The sequence below is a fragment of the Exophiala mesophila genome (assembly GCF_000836275.1).
Source record: "Exophiala mesophila strain CBS 40295 unplaced genomic scaffold supercont1.4, whole genome shotgun sequence".
Lineage (NCBI taxonomy): Eukaryota > Fungi > Ascomycota > Eurotiomycetes > Chaetothyriales > Herpotrichiellaceae > Exophiala > Exophiala mesophila.
The window spans coordinates 90,494-105,044 of NW_015622507.1; the positions used below are offsets into that span (position 1 = coordinate 90,494).

The following is a 14,551-nucleotide window of genomic DNA, read 5'->3' on the forward strand; positions in this document are numbered from 1 at the left end:
TGGCGTGACTGGGTGTAAGAATAGTATCCTGTTGCCTCAGTACCTAAGGTAGGCATGACAAGATACGAGTAAGTAGTGTCCCAAGTAGTGCTTGTGGCTTGACTCGAGTGGGCAGAAGTGGCGAATTGTGGCAATTGCTAGCCTGGAAACATGAGGAAGCCACGATCCAACCTCAGTACCTACGGAGTAGTGGTGGTACCTTCCTCCCTACTACTGAAACCCGAGGTGCCTTCCGACCTTCACGACATTATGTAGGTCGTGCCTGCAGTATGTATGTAGAGAAAAAGCCCCCAAACAACACCCTGGAACAAAATGACACACCTCGTAGACAATAATATACTCACCCAAGTCTGACACGGTCTAACTGAAAAGTAGGCACGTAGGCAAACTCTTGGGGTGGCAATTAAGGCCACTGGCAGACGCCGGAGTCAGTCTGACAAAATCTGTGACATTTCCAATCCACTTTAAACGGCGACGCAGTTGGAGGGGCCGAGGGGCGCCTCGGGCCACTAGGGATGCCCTTGGGCTTGAGGGGTTCACCTCACCTCAGTGCCTCATTATTTCACTTCACCATTACCAACACTCACTTGGGACTTTTTTGCCCAGCCTCGACGCCATCAGCCTTCGTCATACGTATGCGAACCTTACAGTTGGCACGAGTTGGTTCTTCTCCACAAACAGCTTGCAACGAATCACTCATCTTTGGCCAGTCTGCTCTGCCTTGGTCTCTCTGGGCTCTGCAAGATACCCAATTGCCGCCGCCTACATGTAGCCTGCGAACCTCGTCGCTTCCCAGCCTCCACCAGTCAGACTCCCATCATTCTCATCCACCCCGGCCATACGAGGAGTCGTACAATCGCCGCCTATCGTTCTTGCGTTCTCGACCCAGACTTTCGTTTCTATTCTCCTCTTTCCGCCTGACTTTGATTCATGTTTCTCCCACTGTCGAGCATGCTGTCGCTCTAAATCGACCCTCCTCCGAACTCTTTGAGCAATTTGGTTGAACGAGAACCACAAGTACCCCAACTGCTCTCTTTTTCCAACGACCAGCTTCTCATTTCGACATCCCACAGACAAAAACACTCAGACGCCTTGCACTCAGGCAGCTGCTCCTGACCTGCCGTGATTTTCCTCGAAATCTGCGCCTCCTCCCTTACTCCTCACATTCTCCCTCATTCAGCATCGACGTGTCCACAATGGAATCCAGAGATCTGCGGCGCAAAGACACCACAAGAGGCCCGCCCTTGCGAGTTCTCTCATTGGGCAAGTCATGCAATTCCCCCCAGTTTCCCCAGGGCCCTTGACTGACAGTCGCAGATGGCGGAGGAGTTCGTGGCTACTCGATGCTTTTAATCCTCCAGGAACTCATGCACAGGCTCTATGTCGAAAGCGAAGGCAAACCTCCCAGTCGAGACGCCACCCCAAAACCCTGCGATTATTTCGACCTGATAGGTGGTACTGGTACGGGCGGCTTGATTGCCATAATGCTCGGCAGACTGCGTCTAGATCTCGAGACTTGCATGGATGTCTATGTCAAAATGACCAGAAGAGTCTTTGAAACAGACAAAACATTCGCCGGAATTCCTTACAAACATACTCTCTTCAAAGCCTCCAAGCTCGAAGAAGCAATTCGAGAATGCGTCGCCCAGCACACTGTCTACGACGACGAAGGCTACGATGGGAGAGCCCGCGATTTCCACGATCTGACAAGCCCTGTGAGCGCCACCAGCGATTTGGCTGTGCGACGGTCAATGTCCATGAGGAGTTCAACATCTATCGCAACCCCCCCAGCTCGACACTCTCTAGTTGCTCCCAACTTCCCTGGCTTTGGTAACTCCAATGCCACTTTGTACGATGGAAGGGAGACCAGGACCAAGACGTAAGAGTTCATGCAATAGCCACGAATGCTACTGCTTGGCAAGTCTAATATGCGACAGGGCTGTAACCGCCGTGTACAAAGGGACCAACCCCCGCACTGGAAGCTCCATTCTGCTGCGAAGCTACGACTCACGCAAAGAACCTGCGCCTGAATTCAACTGCACCATCTGGCAAGCCGGGCGAGCCACCTGTGCGACTGGTTTGGCATTCAAACCCATCCAGATAGGCCAGAGCGTCTTCACCGACGAGGGCGCCGGCAAATACAACCCTGCCGTTCAAATCTTGGGGGAAGCCAACAATGAATGGCCAGCAAGAGAAGTTGGCGTGTTTGTCAGTGTCGGAACGGGCAAGCGCCCCGAGAGCAGCACCACCACCGAGAGTGAATGGTGGGAAGGCTTCCTTGGTGGAAGCCTCGGAATGTTTGCCGAAGCGAGACGTCGTCTAATCCAGAAGATTGAAGACTGTGAGAAAGAGCATCAGAAAATGCTCAAAACTGAGCTCACCAAGCGGGGCGTGCCTATTGAAAACTACTTTCGGCTGAACGTCGACACCGGGTTGGCGAATCAGGTTGGGTAAGTGCTTTGTTGCTCTGGGCATGCCTGTCCGCTTACCCTCTTCCTCGTATGTACTAACATGGTAAATTCAGCACCAATGAATGGGCAGCTTTGTCTGTCGTCACCACCAATACCCGCAAATATCTCCAAAAGCCCGAGGTGCAAGACCTTCTTCGAGACTCGGCCACTCGAATGGCAAAGATTGAAATTCTGAAGCGTCGACAAGGCCGTCAAGGCATGTCCAACATTCACAGCCGAGACTCGAGCTGGGGCTATCGAGACGAGTCTGTCTTGGTCGACGGCTCTCCCATTCCATCGGTCCCTTCTGGGGTTGTCGAACTACCGGTCGAAGAAAGTATGCATTTGCCGCCCGTGGCACAAGTACTACCCCCTCACAGAAGCCCGGGAAATCCACCGTATCCCATTGACCAGACCTCGGCCGGACAAGACAAGTATTCGGTGGTCTCGGGAGACTCGAATTCATCACGAGTTTCAGGCGACTTACCGTACCGGCGGCGTGACGAGGACCGCTTGCTCTACCAGTATCAGCCCCCTCCAAACTCTCCATACAACCCTTCGGAGCCGCCTCCTCGACCTCCCAAGACTCCAATCAACGAACCTGTTTACCCTCTTGGGCGTCCACAGAATGGTCGTCTGAATGGGTCTCAAGGTCATCGACCGCCGTACCCTGACTACGACGACTTGCCGCCGCCACCTCTGGTCTCCAAGTTGAGAAAGCCCGAGTTCATTCCCCGACCGTCATCCCAAAGTTAGATTGGCTGGGTGTTGACGACTGAACGGGACGACGACCCTTGAACACGACTTATAATCTATTCTTGCTCTTTTGTGGCTGCATCGGCGCAATCAAATCATTGCTGTTGAGCAAGAGGACCAATCATACTGGTTGATCTGCATATTTTTCACCCTTTGGGCATTTCGAGGAGGACTGGGCAGGAACATTTATCATGGCATACGGCACAATGGAAATAATGACGAACATGACACGAAGTTGATGATTTGAGTATTCAGAGATATATTCCCCCTGTTGGCATTTAACAATGACGGGCGATGTAACCATTGGACGATTACACACGATGGAATGGCTCATGTTGGATGAATTTGACTAATGACTGTGTTCCTAGTGATTTTGAAGGACATTGGTTGAGAAAACCAAGACAAGATTGACTGACGACAGTCATCTTGATGCCCCTAGGACTTTTGGGTCGATTGACAGAACCGCGAGGCTATCAGAATATCGATGATGCGAGTCGAGTTCACGGTTGTAATTTGTAGCGATCTATCATATAATACTCTGACAAAGGCTGAAGGGGATGCTCAATATTTGATTATTATTTTATGAGGAGCTCAGCTCCTGCTCAACACAACCCCTAATTAGAATAAATATAATACTATTCCCGGGTAGTACTAATTTAAGTAAAGCCTTGTATTCCTAGAGAGCTTATTACATCTTTATAAGAGTTATTAAATCGGTAGAGTCTGAGAATTACCAAATATTATTATCTGTCTAATAGCTAAAAGAGAGAGAAAAGAGGATGAGGATGAGGATGAGGATGAGGAGGAGGAGGCTCTTCCTGCTCTTCCTAGGCTAGATACCCGCAGGGGCGAAGGACATTTGGTATAGACTTTAGGAAGGAGATAAGAAGGTCAGTTCCTGCCAACAACAAACACGTCTCGTGTCTCGAGTCATCGAGTCCTGAAAATGAGGCCTGGTTATCAGATTGTTTCTGCAGGTATACGTAGATTGACAGATCATGCTCGTACTGACAGCGCAGGGATGACATCAAAAGGTCACTCGTTATATGACATTGATTGTATAAATATATATACATATATTTCCCTCTCTCTCGCTTAGTGGCGTTGCTCCTTCCATCATCCTTATGATGAGTGCCGCCATAACCCGAGGTTGCAACTTCAGGTCCTAAACTTTGATTATTGTAATTCCACATTCACGGCTAAGGTTGCCGAGACAAAAGAATGTGAGGACAGAAAGGCGTCCAAGTCCGACAGTCATTGAAGCTTAAAAATATCCAGCATCTGTGCCTAGGTATATCAGGTAGAAATCCCAATAAGACCAATAATAATCCCTCCCGTTATCCAATCTATCCCGCAACGTCTATTATTTCCAAATGGAGGTTCTTAGGACTTGATACTTCTTGAACTCCTCTCTGAATCAGTCTTTACTGACCCAATCGCTCACTCCTGGAGATACTAGCTACCTGTAACGAATTCACACCTCCTGAAGTCGTCTAAAATCGCGACCTGACGACAGACCACACTTATCTCCCTTGACCAGTGCCCAGTCTTACTCTTCTATCAACGCTCTCCGTCGTTGAACCTCTTTCAATCCCTTTCAATCGCCCGTCAACACGAGGCGCGGGGTTCGTCCTTTTTTTTGGGGAAATCATGACTGGCGACGATAGCAAAGGAGGATCGCGGGGCCAAATGCGGGTCAAAGAGGTACGTATGTCCTTGGACATTTATCGGTATCTGATATGCAACTTCGTCCCCGACACCATCTACTTCAACTTGGTTGAACTAAGCCGCCATCTCTTCCTAGGTCTACACGTACCCAATCAAATCTATTCGTGGCATCTCGCTGCCCTCACTGTCCGCTACCTACAAGGGGTTCCCCCACGATCGACATTTCATGCTGTATTCCGTCTCCAAGAACCAAAACATGCACATTGCCATGTTTACCGAAATGTGTTTGTTTACTACTCAGTTCGATGACAATGCGGCCCCGACCAAGTTGCTCGTTAGTTACGCCAAGGACTATGCTTTTGCCCGTCCCGAGGTCAAGATCGATGATGGCCGTGATTCTCTCGAAATAGATCTTGCGCCAGACACGCAGGTCTTGGCCCCATTTGAAATCACGATGCATTCGAGTCCTGTTGTGGCTTACGATATGGGCAAACAAGTCAATGATTGGTTTTCTTTGAGGTTTGGTCACGAAGTCAAACTGCTTTATATTGGTTCAAGCACCCGCAAGGTCTTGGGAAATGTGTCACCGACTGTGGCTGGGCAACAGCGAGATGGCTTGCGCACTGGCTCTGCATCTGCAGAAGCAAAACCTGCTGGCTCATGGTTGGGGAGTATCACGTCTACCGCCAATTCTTTGTTGACTTCTGTCATGGGCAAACAGTATGAGGGTGAAGACCACGGCATCTCGTTTGCCGATGTGGCTCCATACCTGGTCATCAGCTCAACAAGCTGGGAGAATGCCCAGCGTCGTCTGGACGGTACAGGGGAGCTTCTCGACATTTCCAAGTTCCGACCGAATATTATCGTCGAAGGGGCTGAAGCAGAATGGGAGGAGGATTTCTGGGCTGAGCTTGTTGTTGGAGAACAGAACGCCAAGTTTGTCCTGACGCAAAATTGTGCCAGGTGTAACAGCCTAAACGTCGACTACGAGACGGGTCAAGTTGGCAAAGGAGAGGCCGGCAAGATCCTGAAAAAATTGAACAGCGACAGGAGGGTCGACCCCGGCTTGAAGTGGAGTCCTGTCTTTGGTAGATATGGATTCCTTGCCAAACTCGGCCCGGGGAAGGAGGCAATTGACATTGCAGTTGGCGACGAGGTTCAAGTCGCGCGAAGAAACACCGACAGGACCGAGTTTGGTACGTTTCTTTTTCAAGTTGTTCCAGCCGTGGAAACTGACAAGCATTTCAGAATGGCCTAATCTCAGCACCAACAACAAGTAAACTCTGCCGAATTACAATTATTCGCATAGTGCAGATGCACACTCTGGCTTGTCTATTCGTTGGTAGGTATTTTCGTCTGGCCTCTTGGTTAGGCTCTTTGGTGCGAATCGAGGCATATGTCATTATCGTGACGGTCGTAATTATATTAGGCGTTTTGGTCATTTGGCGGAGCGTGCAAACATGTTTCTGACACTCCCCTGCCGACTCCCACCGATCCTGCCATCAAGCGCTTTGGGCGCATATCTCGCCTCTGGCTGTCGTATACCCTTGGCGACGCTGTCCAACACCCACTGGGCGGTCACGTATTTGATCCCTTTACCACCAATAGTGGTGATCTCTTTGTTGAGCTTTCCGGATGCCAGGCCGCCCCCACACGTATTGCCCAAGATCACATGGGTAACAGTTCGTCGACCTAGGGCGAAAGAGGCGTTGCCCCCGTGCTGGACAAATAGCTGTTTGATCTTATGATCAGATACCAAGGGGGCGGTGGAACCGTTTAAATAGAAGGTCAGGTTTCGGAAGATCTGTGGTGGTGGTGGTGGTGGGATGGGAGGTGTAGTTGTTATGAGTTGAAATTTGTCGTCGTCGTCCAAAGTCATTGTGGTCGTCGCTACCTTCAAGTCATGTTTGTTATTCAACGATGTGATGGAGTCTTTGCTGTGCGCCTGATGGAGGTTGTGGGGACTGTTGTGTTGGTCACCTTTTTCCAACTTCTTTGCCCGTTTCATACTGTCGCAGTCATCGTTGACCCTTCTCTTGCGGCATCCAGTCATCAGTGTCCGAATATCTTGCCACCCTTCCTCCCTCAATCCAGGTGCACCCTTCTCCCAGTCCCCGTTGTCCTTCCTGCCATCTTTGCCATAGTTTTCACTGCCCGCACCGACAAGATCAGAGAGGTGCATTGAACCTCCAGCGCCGGACGAGTCTCGAAACTGATGTGAGAGCTTGTAGTTGCGAGATTCACGCCATGATGTGCTGCCAGACAACCGGTTCTCTGCGCGTTGGTGGCCAGTGGATGAAGAGTTGAAGGGATCAAAGAAGACTCTGGTGGGCTGTGGCGGAGGAGGGAGTTGTGGGTTATGAGAGGGCATCTCGATGACGACAATACAGATCTAGGGCTTCTTCACTCACAATAGCCATGGGAGAGCTTTCTGGAATTAGATGTGAGCGATGCAAAGACAAGAAAAGAGGAGGAAAGGAGGGCGAAGTGGGTGTTATTGGACTGTCAGGGCGACTTCCTTGGTCCAAGTGGGCAATAACGACGCATCATCATTTTCGTTGGCGGGCGTTGCTAGCAAGGCAAGAGCGACCGCGTCCACGCCTCGATTTATATCACGTGACTAACGCCAAGTCACCTGATCTTGTTGACGCGCGTTCACGTTTCGCGTCTTCAAACCATCGACAATTATTAACAACTTACAAGTACTCGGTAATTCTTCTTGTACAGATTTCACAGTGACCAGGATGTCTATCCTAGGTACTATACATATCTGACCGCCAACTGATCAATCATTTCATAAACTAGACAACTATTGGCTGGTTTCTATTTGCACACAGAGAGGTAGTCCTTCTCTCACAAACTTGCCATTGCTGCGGTTGGTATTGTACACTTTGTCCATTAATCAAACCATGTCTCCAGAGACCAACCATCTCACATATTCAATCGCCCTTGTCCACCTCCTCATCGCCCTCTCACACCCGACTCTGCTCAGGCTGACAACTTTCCTTCGGCTATTCCTCAACCTCTGCCGTGATCTAGAATTGCACGCTCCTTTTCTTCTGGTGATACATGACGCATCCCAGCTGCCGTCGATCAGGGCCTCTATCGCTGGTGCGGACCGTCGAGGCAAGTCCATCTCCCCACCTCGAGTCCTGTAACCGAAACAAATGGTATCCTCGCGTGGTGGGCGCTGCTTTGGGCAAAATCAAGAATGTAAACCACCCAATCGGCCGTGAAACTTCGTAAACTCCATGTACTTGTCTGAGAAGTAATGCTGAAAATAAACAAAAAAAATGACCCCAACCGCCCCGGATGCTGCCCTCTTCTCCCGACACAAATTCTACATGGCCGTTAAATGACTTGGTCTCGTGCGCACAGACCTGAGCTTGTGCGGCTTATTCTCTTTGTTCAATGATTTCTCAGACTCGGCTCGAAAAACTGGATGATTGACTGGCTGATGGATTCGAAGTCATGTACGAAAATACTCGATTTCGCACATGTTCGAGGATCTTGAGGTCTTTGGCCAAGATGGGCGAGATCGCTTCGTTCTCCTTCAAAATGCTAATAGTGCGATTATGGAGTCTCAACAACGTGTCCCGGTCGATCAAAGAGCTCAATGCAGGATGTGGCGCCGTATAGGCCGCGTACAAGACGAGCATATTGCCGAATTGCCTACACCACAAGTTAGCCGACTCCTCAGTCATCCTGTCTGTAATACTCACGCGTGCGCCGTGCCAAAAATGTTGGTCACAATCCATCGCCGAGGCACTTTATCGAAGCAGGTGGTGCTGCGCACGGCTGCATTCACGCAGATCTTGGCCCCTCGGAGCTGCGCTTCACTCAGATATGGCACCGTCTTTCCCAACGACACCTCATAGTCGCTCGGTGACTCAGATCGCGAACCCTTGACAGAGCCTTCGCCCACCTGCAAAAGTGCATGATGCAGGGCTGGCCGCCAGATGATGTATTTGGCTCCATAATACTTGCCGCGGATTCGGGCCACGTTGATATCGGGGCTCTCGTGGTCATCATCGCTCCAGTTCCAATCATTCAACATGTCCCGCCAATTCTCGAGATTCTCGTCAAGGATGGACATCATCGTGTCACTCGACCTCGTTTCCGGGTTCTTGGACACCCGATAAAGGGTAGAGTGGATGCTGTTGATGGTCACTCGCAACTGGATCTGATACGAATAGAATCGGAGGAGGTCACCATTGCCAGACTTGTTGAAGCCCCGCTCGAGCGTGAATTCGGTCGGCATTTCTTTGTGTTGTGCACTTTCGTATCGGGTGATGCCACTAGGTGGGAGATCCATTTCTGCCGCAATGTCGCTTTCGAGCTGTAGACACGACCAAAACGCAAAGTTGATCAAGTTGCGGGTTGACATGTTCATGTTGCCCTCGACGTACTCTGTAGAGTCAATGAGGACCTGGACCGCTATGCAGGCGTTGTGAATGTAGTGGTAGCTCGGGACGATGCGAGCCAACTGTCCCATATAAAGTCCGGCCAACAGGTTTGCCTGCACGTGGGCGAGGCCTGTGCCGCCCGTTTGCTCGCCGATAATGTCTGCAGCCTTTGTGAAGTACGCAAGTCCCGGGACGGTGTCGATGTTCTTGCCTTGTGGGTTTGCCGGGCTCGAGATGTGGATTTGATGACCTCCATTCAGGTGGATCTGGTTGTTGAACGGCGAGGGTGGTGCTGAGGTGGGAGCCATGGGCAAGTCCGAGTACATGGCGCTGTGTGGCGTTGAGGTACGGAGAAAGCTCGATGATGGCACACCAGGCAAGGGATCACGGTGACTGGTGACTTTTCCGAGAGCAATTACCAGCAAGACAATGGCATTGCCAATACTGTGCTCGATCGGGGGACTGGCGAGGTGACCAGGGCGCGCATGTCCCCGCAGCTGCTGTGTTGTACCATTCTGCTCCTCTAGTCCACCTGGCGAGTCCGTCTCCCGCTTTCTCTTGACCCCAGCGCCTATGATGGTCTGTGTTGGTCGATAATCCCAGCTATATGTCTTCTTAAAGGTGTGAATCATGGCGCGCAGCACCTTGGATTCCAGAAAGGGATGTAGAATATGAATGTTGTCCATGTAACTTCGGAAATAGCGATCGATGGCATCTGTTTCTAGCATCAAGCCACCCAATGGACTAATGCCTCCCGGATGCTCGCGGGCAGGGTGGTGCGAGCTTGGGTTGAGCCCCGCTGGTGTATACAAAGATCCATTGCCCCAGACTCCATGAGGCGATCCTGCACTATCGTCGTCCAGTCGTCGGCCTTCGGAGGAAGCACTGCCGGCGGGACTGGCGGCGGCTTCGCGGCCATCACCTTTGTCATCCCCTTCACCACAACCGTACAGGCGGAGGAGGCCGCGTTCAATTTCCGAATCCTTGACGTACGAGGGTGTGATTCCTGCCGGGATCAAGCGTCTGATGGATGGCCAGAGAACCAGATTTTGCGCCGCTGTGGTATGTTTAACGGGTAGGGAAAGTTCAAACATTTCAGGCTCGGCACTCCTGGCCTTGGGAGCGCTGGTGGTGAGAGGGGCGCCTTGATTAGAATGGTGTGTGGCTCGACCAGAGGCGTGGCCTGTGCGGGACGGCTGTTCGGAGGAAGGCTGTTGTGAGGGACCGGGTTGTGGCATGTCCAAGGTGCCTTCTCGACGGAGGCTGGACTGCGATGATTGGGTCATCAGCGTGGGCTTTTCCGCAGGGAAGATATCCTTCTGCTCGTTGGGAGTTGATTGGTGGGTCGCATAAGACGGATCTTGTACGGTCCTGTGTCTCTCTTGCCAAAGCTCCTCGATCTTTTTGCCCTGGGCATTTTGGAGATCCATCAAAATCTTGATGTTGTTGCTGTTGGCTTCGAGTTGCGCTGCGATGGCTTCAAGCTGGGCAGTGATGGCGAGGGCTTGCTTCTCGGACTTTTGAGGGGGAATATCACGATAGAAGCACTTGAGGTTGTTGTCTTTGCAATGCTGGCACACGGGCCTTCCCTCGTCGCATTTGGCCTTGCGTTGTCGACACGAGTCGCAAGCCTGTGTCGCTCTCACAGGCTTCCTCCGCTGGCCAGCAGCATAATCCGGATGGGCGTAGTAAGGGTATGAAGACTGAGGTTGCGGCCCGGCAGAATGAGGATGGCCATAAGGAGGAGCCTGAGCGGGAGATTGAGCCTGCATCATATCATGCCCGGTGACGACGTGCAGCGGGGGCTGATGGGACCCGTTAGACTGGCTGTCAGGGCCAGGATACGAATGTCGCGCTCTATAGTCGCCCGGCGTTGGAGGATAATAGGAAGGTTCATGTGGAGTAGAATGATAGGAAGGATGTTGGGACTCAGCGGGAGATCTAGTAGGACCTGACACACTTCCTGGTCTGCCGTAGGGCTCGGGAGGTGGAGGGTAGGGCTGGCTCTCTCGGGTTGGCGGTGGTTGATATGGCTGTGAAGCAGGATGCGGCGGCGGCGGTGGCGGCGGTGGTGGTGGAGGATAATGCTGCTGATGCGCCATATCGTGGTGATGAACCCGAGGGTCGGGAGATTCAACGTAGGGCGATGGGGCGGGGTTCCACGCCTGGGCTGGAGGTGGCATGGTGGGACCTGGGCGGGGAGGATACTGGTGTAACGTCGAGGTCTCGGTTGGTGGCAGCTGATGGACAGGATTAAATGGTGGATGGTCGTAATGGTTGGTCCGGTCGTGCTTTGCATCCACGTCACTGATGTTCTCCATACCGGACCCAGATGGAGCGAAACCGCGAGATCAAAGCCAATACTTCCGTCTCTATTCCCAAAGCGCCGATGAGGGAATCAAGCATGACCTGTACAGAGAGAAGGGTGCCTTTGCAAAGAACACGGTCATGGCAAATGGCGACGCAACACGTTCGGTGGAAGGTCGATGGGTCGCCAACTCACGTGTGGCCAGGACCGGGAGAGGGAGGTGAAGAATTGAATGCGGTCGGTTCAAAAATGTGGTCGCGCGAGAGGTGCAGGGCGGAGTGGGCGCAGAGATGGCGGATTGCTTGGGACGCAGTATTATGACCAGGACTGAGAGGCTGAGTGGGTGCCAATCGGATGGCCCAGGTGGTTGGAATTTCAAGAGGACGATGGGAGAATGCCGCTGCTAGGGTCGAGTGATGGTGATTGCGACGAGTCCAAGTCGAGACAAACAACCAGGTAGACAACTAGGTAGAACAAACAACCGCCCAAAAATCCTATTAAGTAAGTGGTGGAAGGAAGCTCGAGTGCGGTGTAGATGCTGGATCCAGGGTTCCAGAAGATGAGGAAGGTTGTCAAAGACAGGCCCAGGCCGGTGAAGCCGTCGACTCAGAACCCGCGGGGCTCGAATGCGACGCCGTCGATGACAGAGAAGGAGAGGAAGAAGAAGAGAATTAAAAGTCAAGGCGCATCTGGCGCTTGAATGCAGGACGAGGTTTGGGCAGCAAGTTGGTCTGAGACTGAAGCTAAGATAAAATCGAGAGGGTCTGTTTGCAGCAAGAAATTCGAGGTGTTTTGGAGAACGAGGGTCGAGTTTGTAGTCGGCCAAGGTCGAATTTGACCCAGAGGCGGTGGTGGGGAAGCGACGCAGCCCACGGTGGTACCTGGAGATCAAAGGCAGATATGAGTGCCCAAAGTTGGCTAATTCAGGAGATGATCGTCGGTGGGCAAAGGACTGTGAGGCGAGGGAGTCACCGAGGCTGTAGTGGGAGACAAGTGATGTCGATCGCCAGCGACGGGGGAGAGTGGGAGAGTGGGAGAGTGGGAGAGAGAGGGAGAGAGGCACGAAAGGCACAAGAGAATACGAATGGGTCGATAAGAGTCGGAATAATGAAGATTCGGAGTAAGGACGGAGAAGAGCCAGGGCTAACTTAGAGGGCTAGAGGGCTAGAGGGCTAGGGGACAAGAGGGACCAGGAGTACTCCGTAGGAGGGACAATGGAGCAATGGAGAATGGAGTCCGAGTCTAGGGTCTGGTGGAAAAGTCGGGTCGAGCTGGTACTATAAGCTGGGTCTGGGCGGCGAACAGTTGCCAATCCTGTAACTTGTACGAGTAGAGTAACTTAGGACAGGGCAGAACAGGGCTGGGATGGGATGGGGGACAAAGACAGGGCGATGGAGCATTGGAGCATTGGAGCCGGTTGATGGGTGAGAATGGATGAATTCAATTGGGTCCCAGAAAAGCCAGATGATGCTGTCTGTCACGTTTTCACTACTAGGGACTTGTTATTTTTATTGCCCCAGAAAAGGTTGGTTCCAGAGCAAACTCAGACAGTCAGACTAACGGAGTAGAGAGATGGGTAGATGCGGTAATGGTGGCACTGATGAATGGTGGGTAGGCGGGAGCAGCCAGCTCGCCGGGAGGCGGAAAACGCCTGGACCAGGTTGTGGACAGGCACGGAGCAGGGATGGCGACTGGCTACGGGAGGACCTGGGAGCCTGGAGCACCAAATGTCGGCACTACTACGATACGATACGATTCGACTCGAGTCGACTCGAAGCGATGGTCGAGCACAAAGTGTCAAGGTAGGTAGTACTCCTTATGCGTTCAATTCCGTGGCTGCGTGGGTACCTAACCAAGCACTTTGAAGTGGAGGGTACCTTGGTACCTCACTCAGAGAAAAAGGACCGCCCACGCCCGCACCCGCGCCCACTCAACGTCCAGGTCGTCCTCTGAATCCTTTTGACGCTGACTACCTCTCCTTCTCTGTAGGTACCTACCTGATCTAGGGTCAACGCGGGTATGGAAGTTAAGGTCACCACTTGGTCCCTGGCGTGCCTGGGTCGTTTGGTCAAAGACTCCAAAGCCGAACAGTCGTAGCTGTGAATACCAGCAGTGGCCCGGAGACCCAGGGTGCCCGGTGCTCGGCGGTCCAGTTGCTCAATGCTGCCCACTCATGTAAATACTGCCGTAACGGGTGTGGGCCATGGATGATGGACAGTCACGACAGTCCAACTGTGCGGACGATATGCGTTAGGTAGGTAGGTATAGTGGGGACTCGCCTGCATCGTCAGGCCCCAGTGGCCCCGAAGACGAGGGTCCTGGTGGAGAAATGGCCGGCGTGGGGCCCGTCTCGCCTTGCGGGCTCAACGCCCAGGGCCCAGGGCCCGAGGCGGCCCAGGTCCTGCTGATGATTATCTTATTAGTGCTGTCCGTGTGGGCTATGCCCTGGACTTTGAGGAACGCTAGCCTATGCTAGCTGCAGCTGCGAGGGGAGCTAGGGAGTGAAGGAGCCAGAGGCCAGGTCACCGGGTGGCTTACAAGGCTTTCCCATGGTCCACCTCCAACGTCCCAGATTTTGATGATGCAAAGAAGTCGGTAGGTACTACGGAGTATGTATTGGAGTTTGCTGTGGCATCATCGCCTCCATGTATGTGCGTGTATCTATCGCCACAGTGTACACACAACACAACACAGGTACTACCGAACAGGTTCAATTGGTCAACGACACACATAGGCCTCTGCGTTTATTGTTGATTTGAGATGCAAGAGGTGTAGCATATGGTGTAGGATTGATGGCTAAGGGCTAGATGGTGGAGGGTCATCTGGGGTCCAGGACCGTTGCATCTATCCACCTATCCATTGTCATGGGAGGAGCACAGTATTGTACTGGCGCCTTTAGACAGGACAGGCATGACCTCGAATCGAATGTAATCGAATGTGGTGATTCTATGCGCAACTCCTCG

The 14,551-nt window shown here is 52.3% G+C and overlaps 4 protein-coding genes across 7 annotated transcripts; 2 read left to right on the plus strand and 2 right to left on the minus strand.

The window, feature by feature from the left end:
* Positions 1-599: 599 nt before the first annotated feature.
* On the plus strand, positions 600-3,818 carry PV10_05305. 4 transcript variants are annotated; one of them, XM_016369955.1, is made up of 5 exons: positions 600-1,017; positions 1,074-1,263; positions 1,318-1,879; positions 1,938-2,450; positions 2,525-3,818. In XM_016369955.1, exons 2-5 carry the CDS (start codon positions 1,197-1,199, stop codon positions 3,204-3,206), a joined length of 1,824 nt encoding a protein of 607 aa, XP_016222248.1. In that variant the 5' UTR covers positions 600-1,017; positions 1,074-1,196; the 3' UTR covers positions 3,207-3,818. The 4 variants fall into 4 exon arrangements, with proteins under 4 accessions (XP_016222248.1, XP_016222247.1, XP_016222249.1 ...); XM_016369954.1 differs by having other exon boundaries at positions 600-1,263; XM_016369956.1 differs by having other exon boundaries at positions 600-1,879.
* Positions 3,819-4,539: 721 nt separating this feature from the next.
* Positions 4,540-6,890, plus strand: PV10_05306 (uncharacterized protein). The gene is made up of 3 exons (XM_016369958.1): positions 4,540-4,910; positions 5,011-6,070; positions 6,123-6,890. The coding sequence occupies exons 1-3, from the start codon at positions 4,857-4,859 to the stop codon at positions 6,152-6,154; spliced, it is 1,146 nt and encodes a 381-aa protein (XP_016222251.1). The 5' UTR covers positions 4,540-4,856; the 3' UTR covers positions 6,155-6,890.
* PV10_05307 (uncharacterized protein) lies at positions 6,098-7,345 on the minus strand. The gene has a single exon (XM_016369959.1). The coding sequence runs from the start codon at positions 7,243-7,245 to the stop codon at positions 6,313-6,315; it is 933 nt and encodes a 310-aa protein (XP_016222252.1). The 5' UTR covers positions 7,246-7,345; the 3' UTR covers positions 6,098-6,312.
* A 305-nt stretch (positions 7,346-7,650) lies between these two features.
* On the minus strand, positions 7,651-12,776 carry PV10_05308 (uncharacterized protein). Its single transcript, XM_016369960.1, has 2 exons — positions 8,597-12,776; positions 7,651-8,546 (listed from the first exon to the last, which is right to left on the minus strand). The coding sequence occupies exons 1-2, from the start codon at positions 11,599-11,601 to the stop codon at positions 8,294-8,296; spliced, it is 3,258 nt and encodes a 1,085-aa protein (XP_016222253.1). The 5' UTR covers positions 11,602-12,776; the 3' UTR covers positions 7,651-8,293.
* Between the last annotated feature and the right edge of the window lie 1,775 nt (positions 12,777-14,551).

Coding starts and splice junctions, on each gene's coding strand:
- PV10_05305 (XM_016369954.1), top strand. CDS start 1,197: ATGGAATCCAGAGATCTGCGGCGCAAAGACACCACAAGAGGCCCGCCC. Junction 1,264..1,317: donor CTTGCGAGTTCTCTCATTGG/GCAAGTCATGCA, acceptor TGACAGTCGCAG/ATGGCGGAGGAGTTCGTGGC. Junction 1,880..1,937: donor AGGGAGACCAGGACCAAGAC/GTAAGAGTTCAT, acceptor AATATGCGACAG/GGCTGTAACCGCCGTGTACA.
- PV10_05306 (XM_016369958.1), top strand. CDS start 4,857: ATGACTGGCGACGATAGCAAAGGAGGATCGCGGGGCCAAATGCGGGTC. Junction 4,911..5,010: donor GCCAAATGCGGGTCAAAGAG/GTACGTATGTCC, acceptor ATCTCTTCCTAG/GTCTACACGTACCCAATCAA. Junction 6,071..6,122: donor CACCGACAGGACCGAGTTTG/GTACGTTTCTTT, acceptor CAAGCATTTCAG/AATGGCCTAATCTCAGCACC.
- PV10_05307 (XM_016369959.1), bottom strand. CDS start 7,245: ATGCCCTCTCATAACCCACAACTCCCTCCTCCGCCACAGCCCACCAGA.
- PV10_05308 (XM_016369960.1), bottom strand. CDS start 11,601: ATGGAGAACATCAGTGACGTGGATGCAAAGCACGACCGGACCAACCAT. Junction 8,547..8,596: donor ATTTTTGGCACGGCGCACGC/GTGAGTATTACA, acceptor CTTGTGGTGTAG/GCAATTCGGCAATATGCTCG.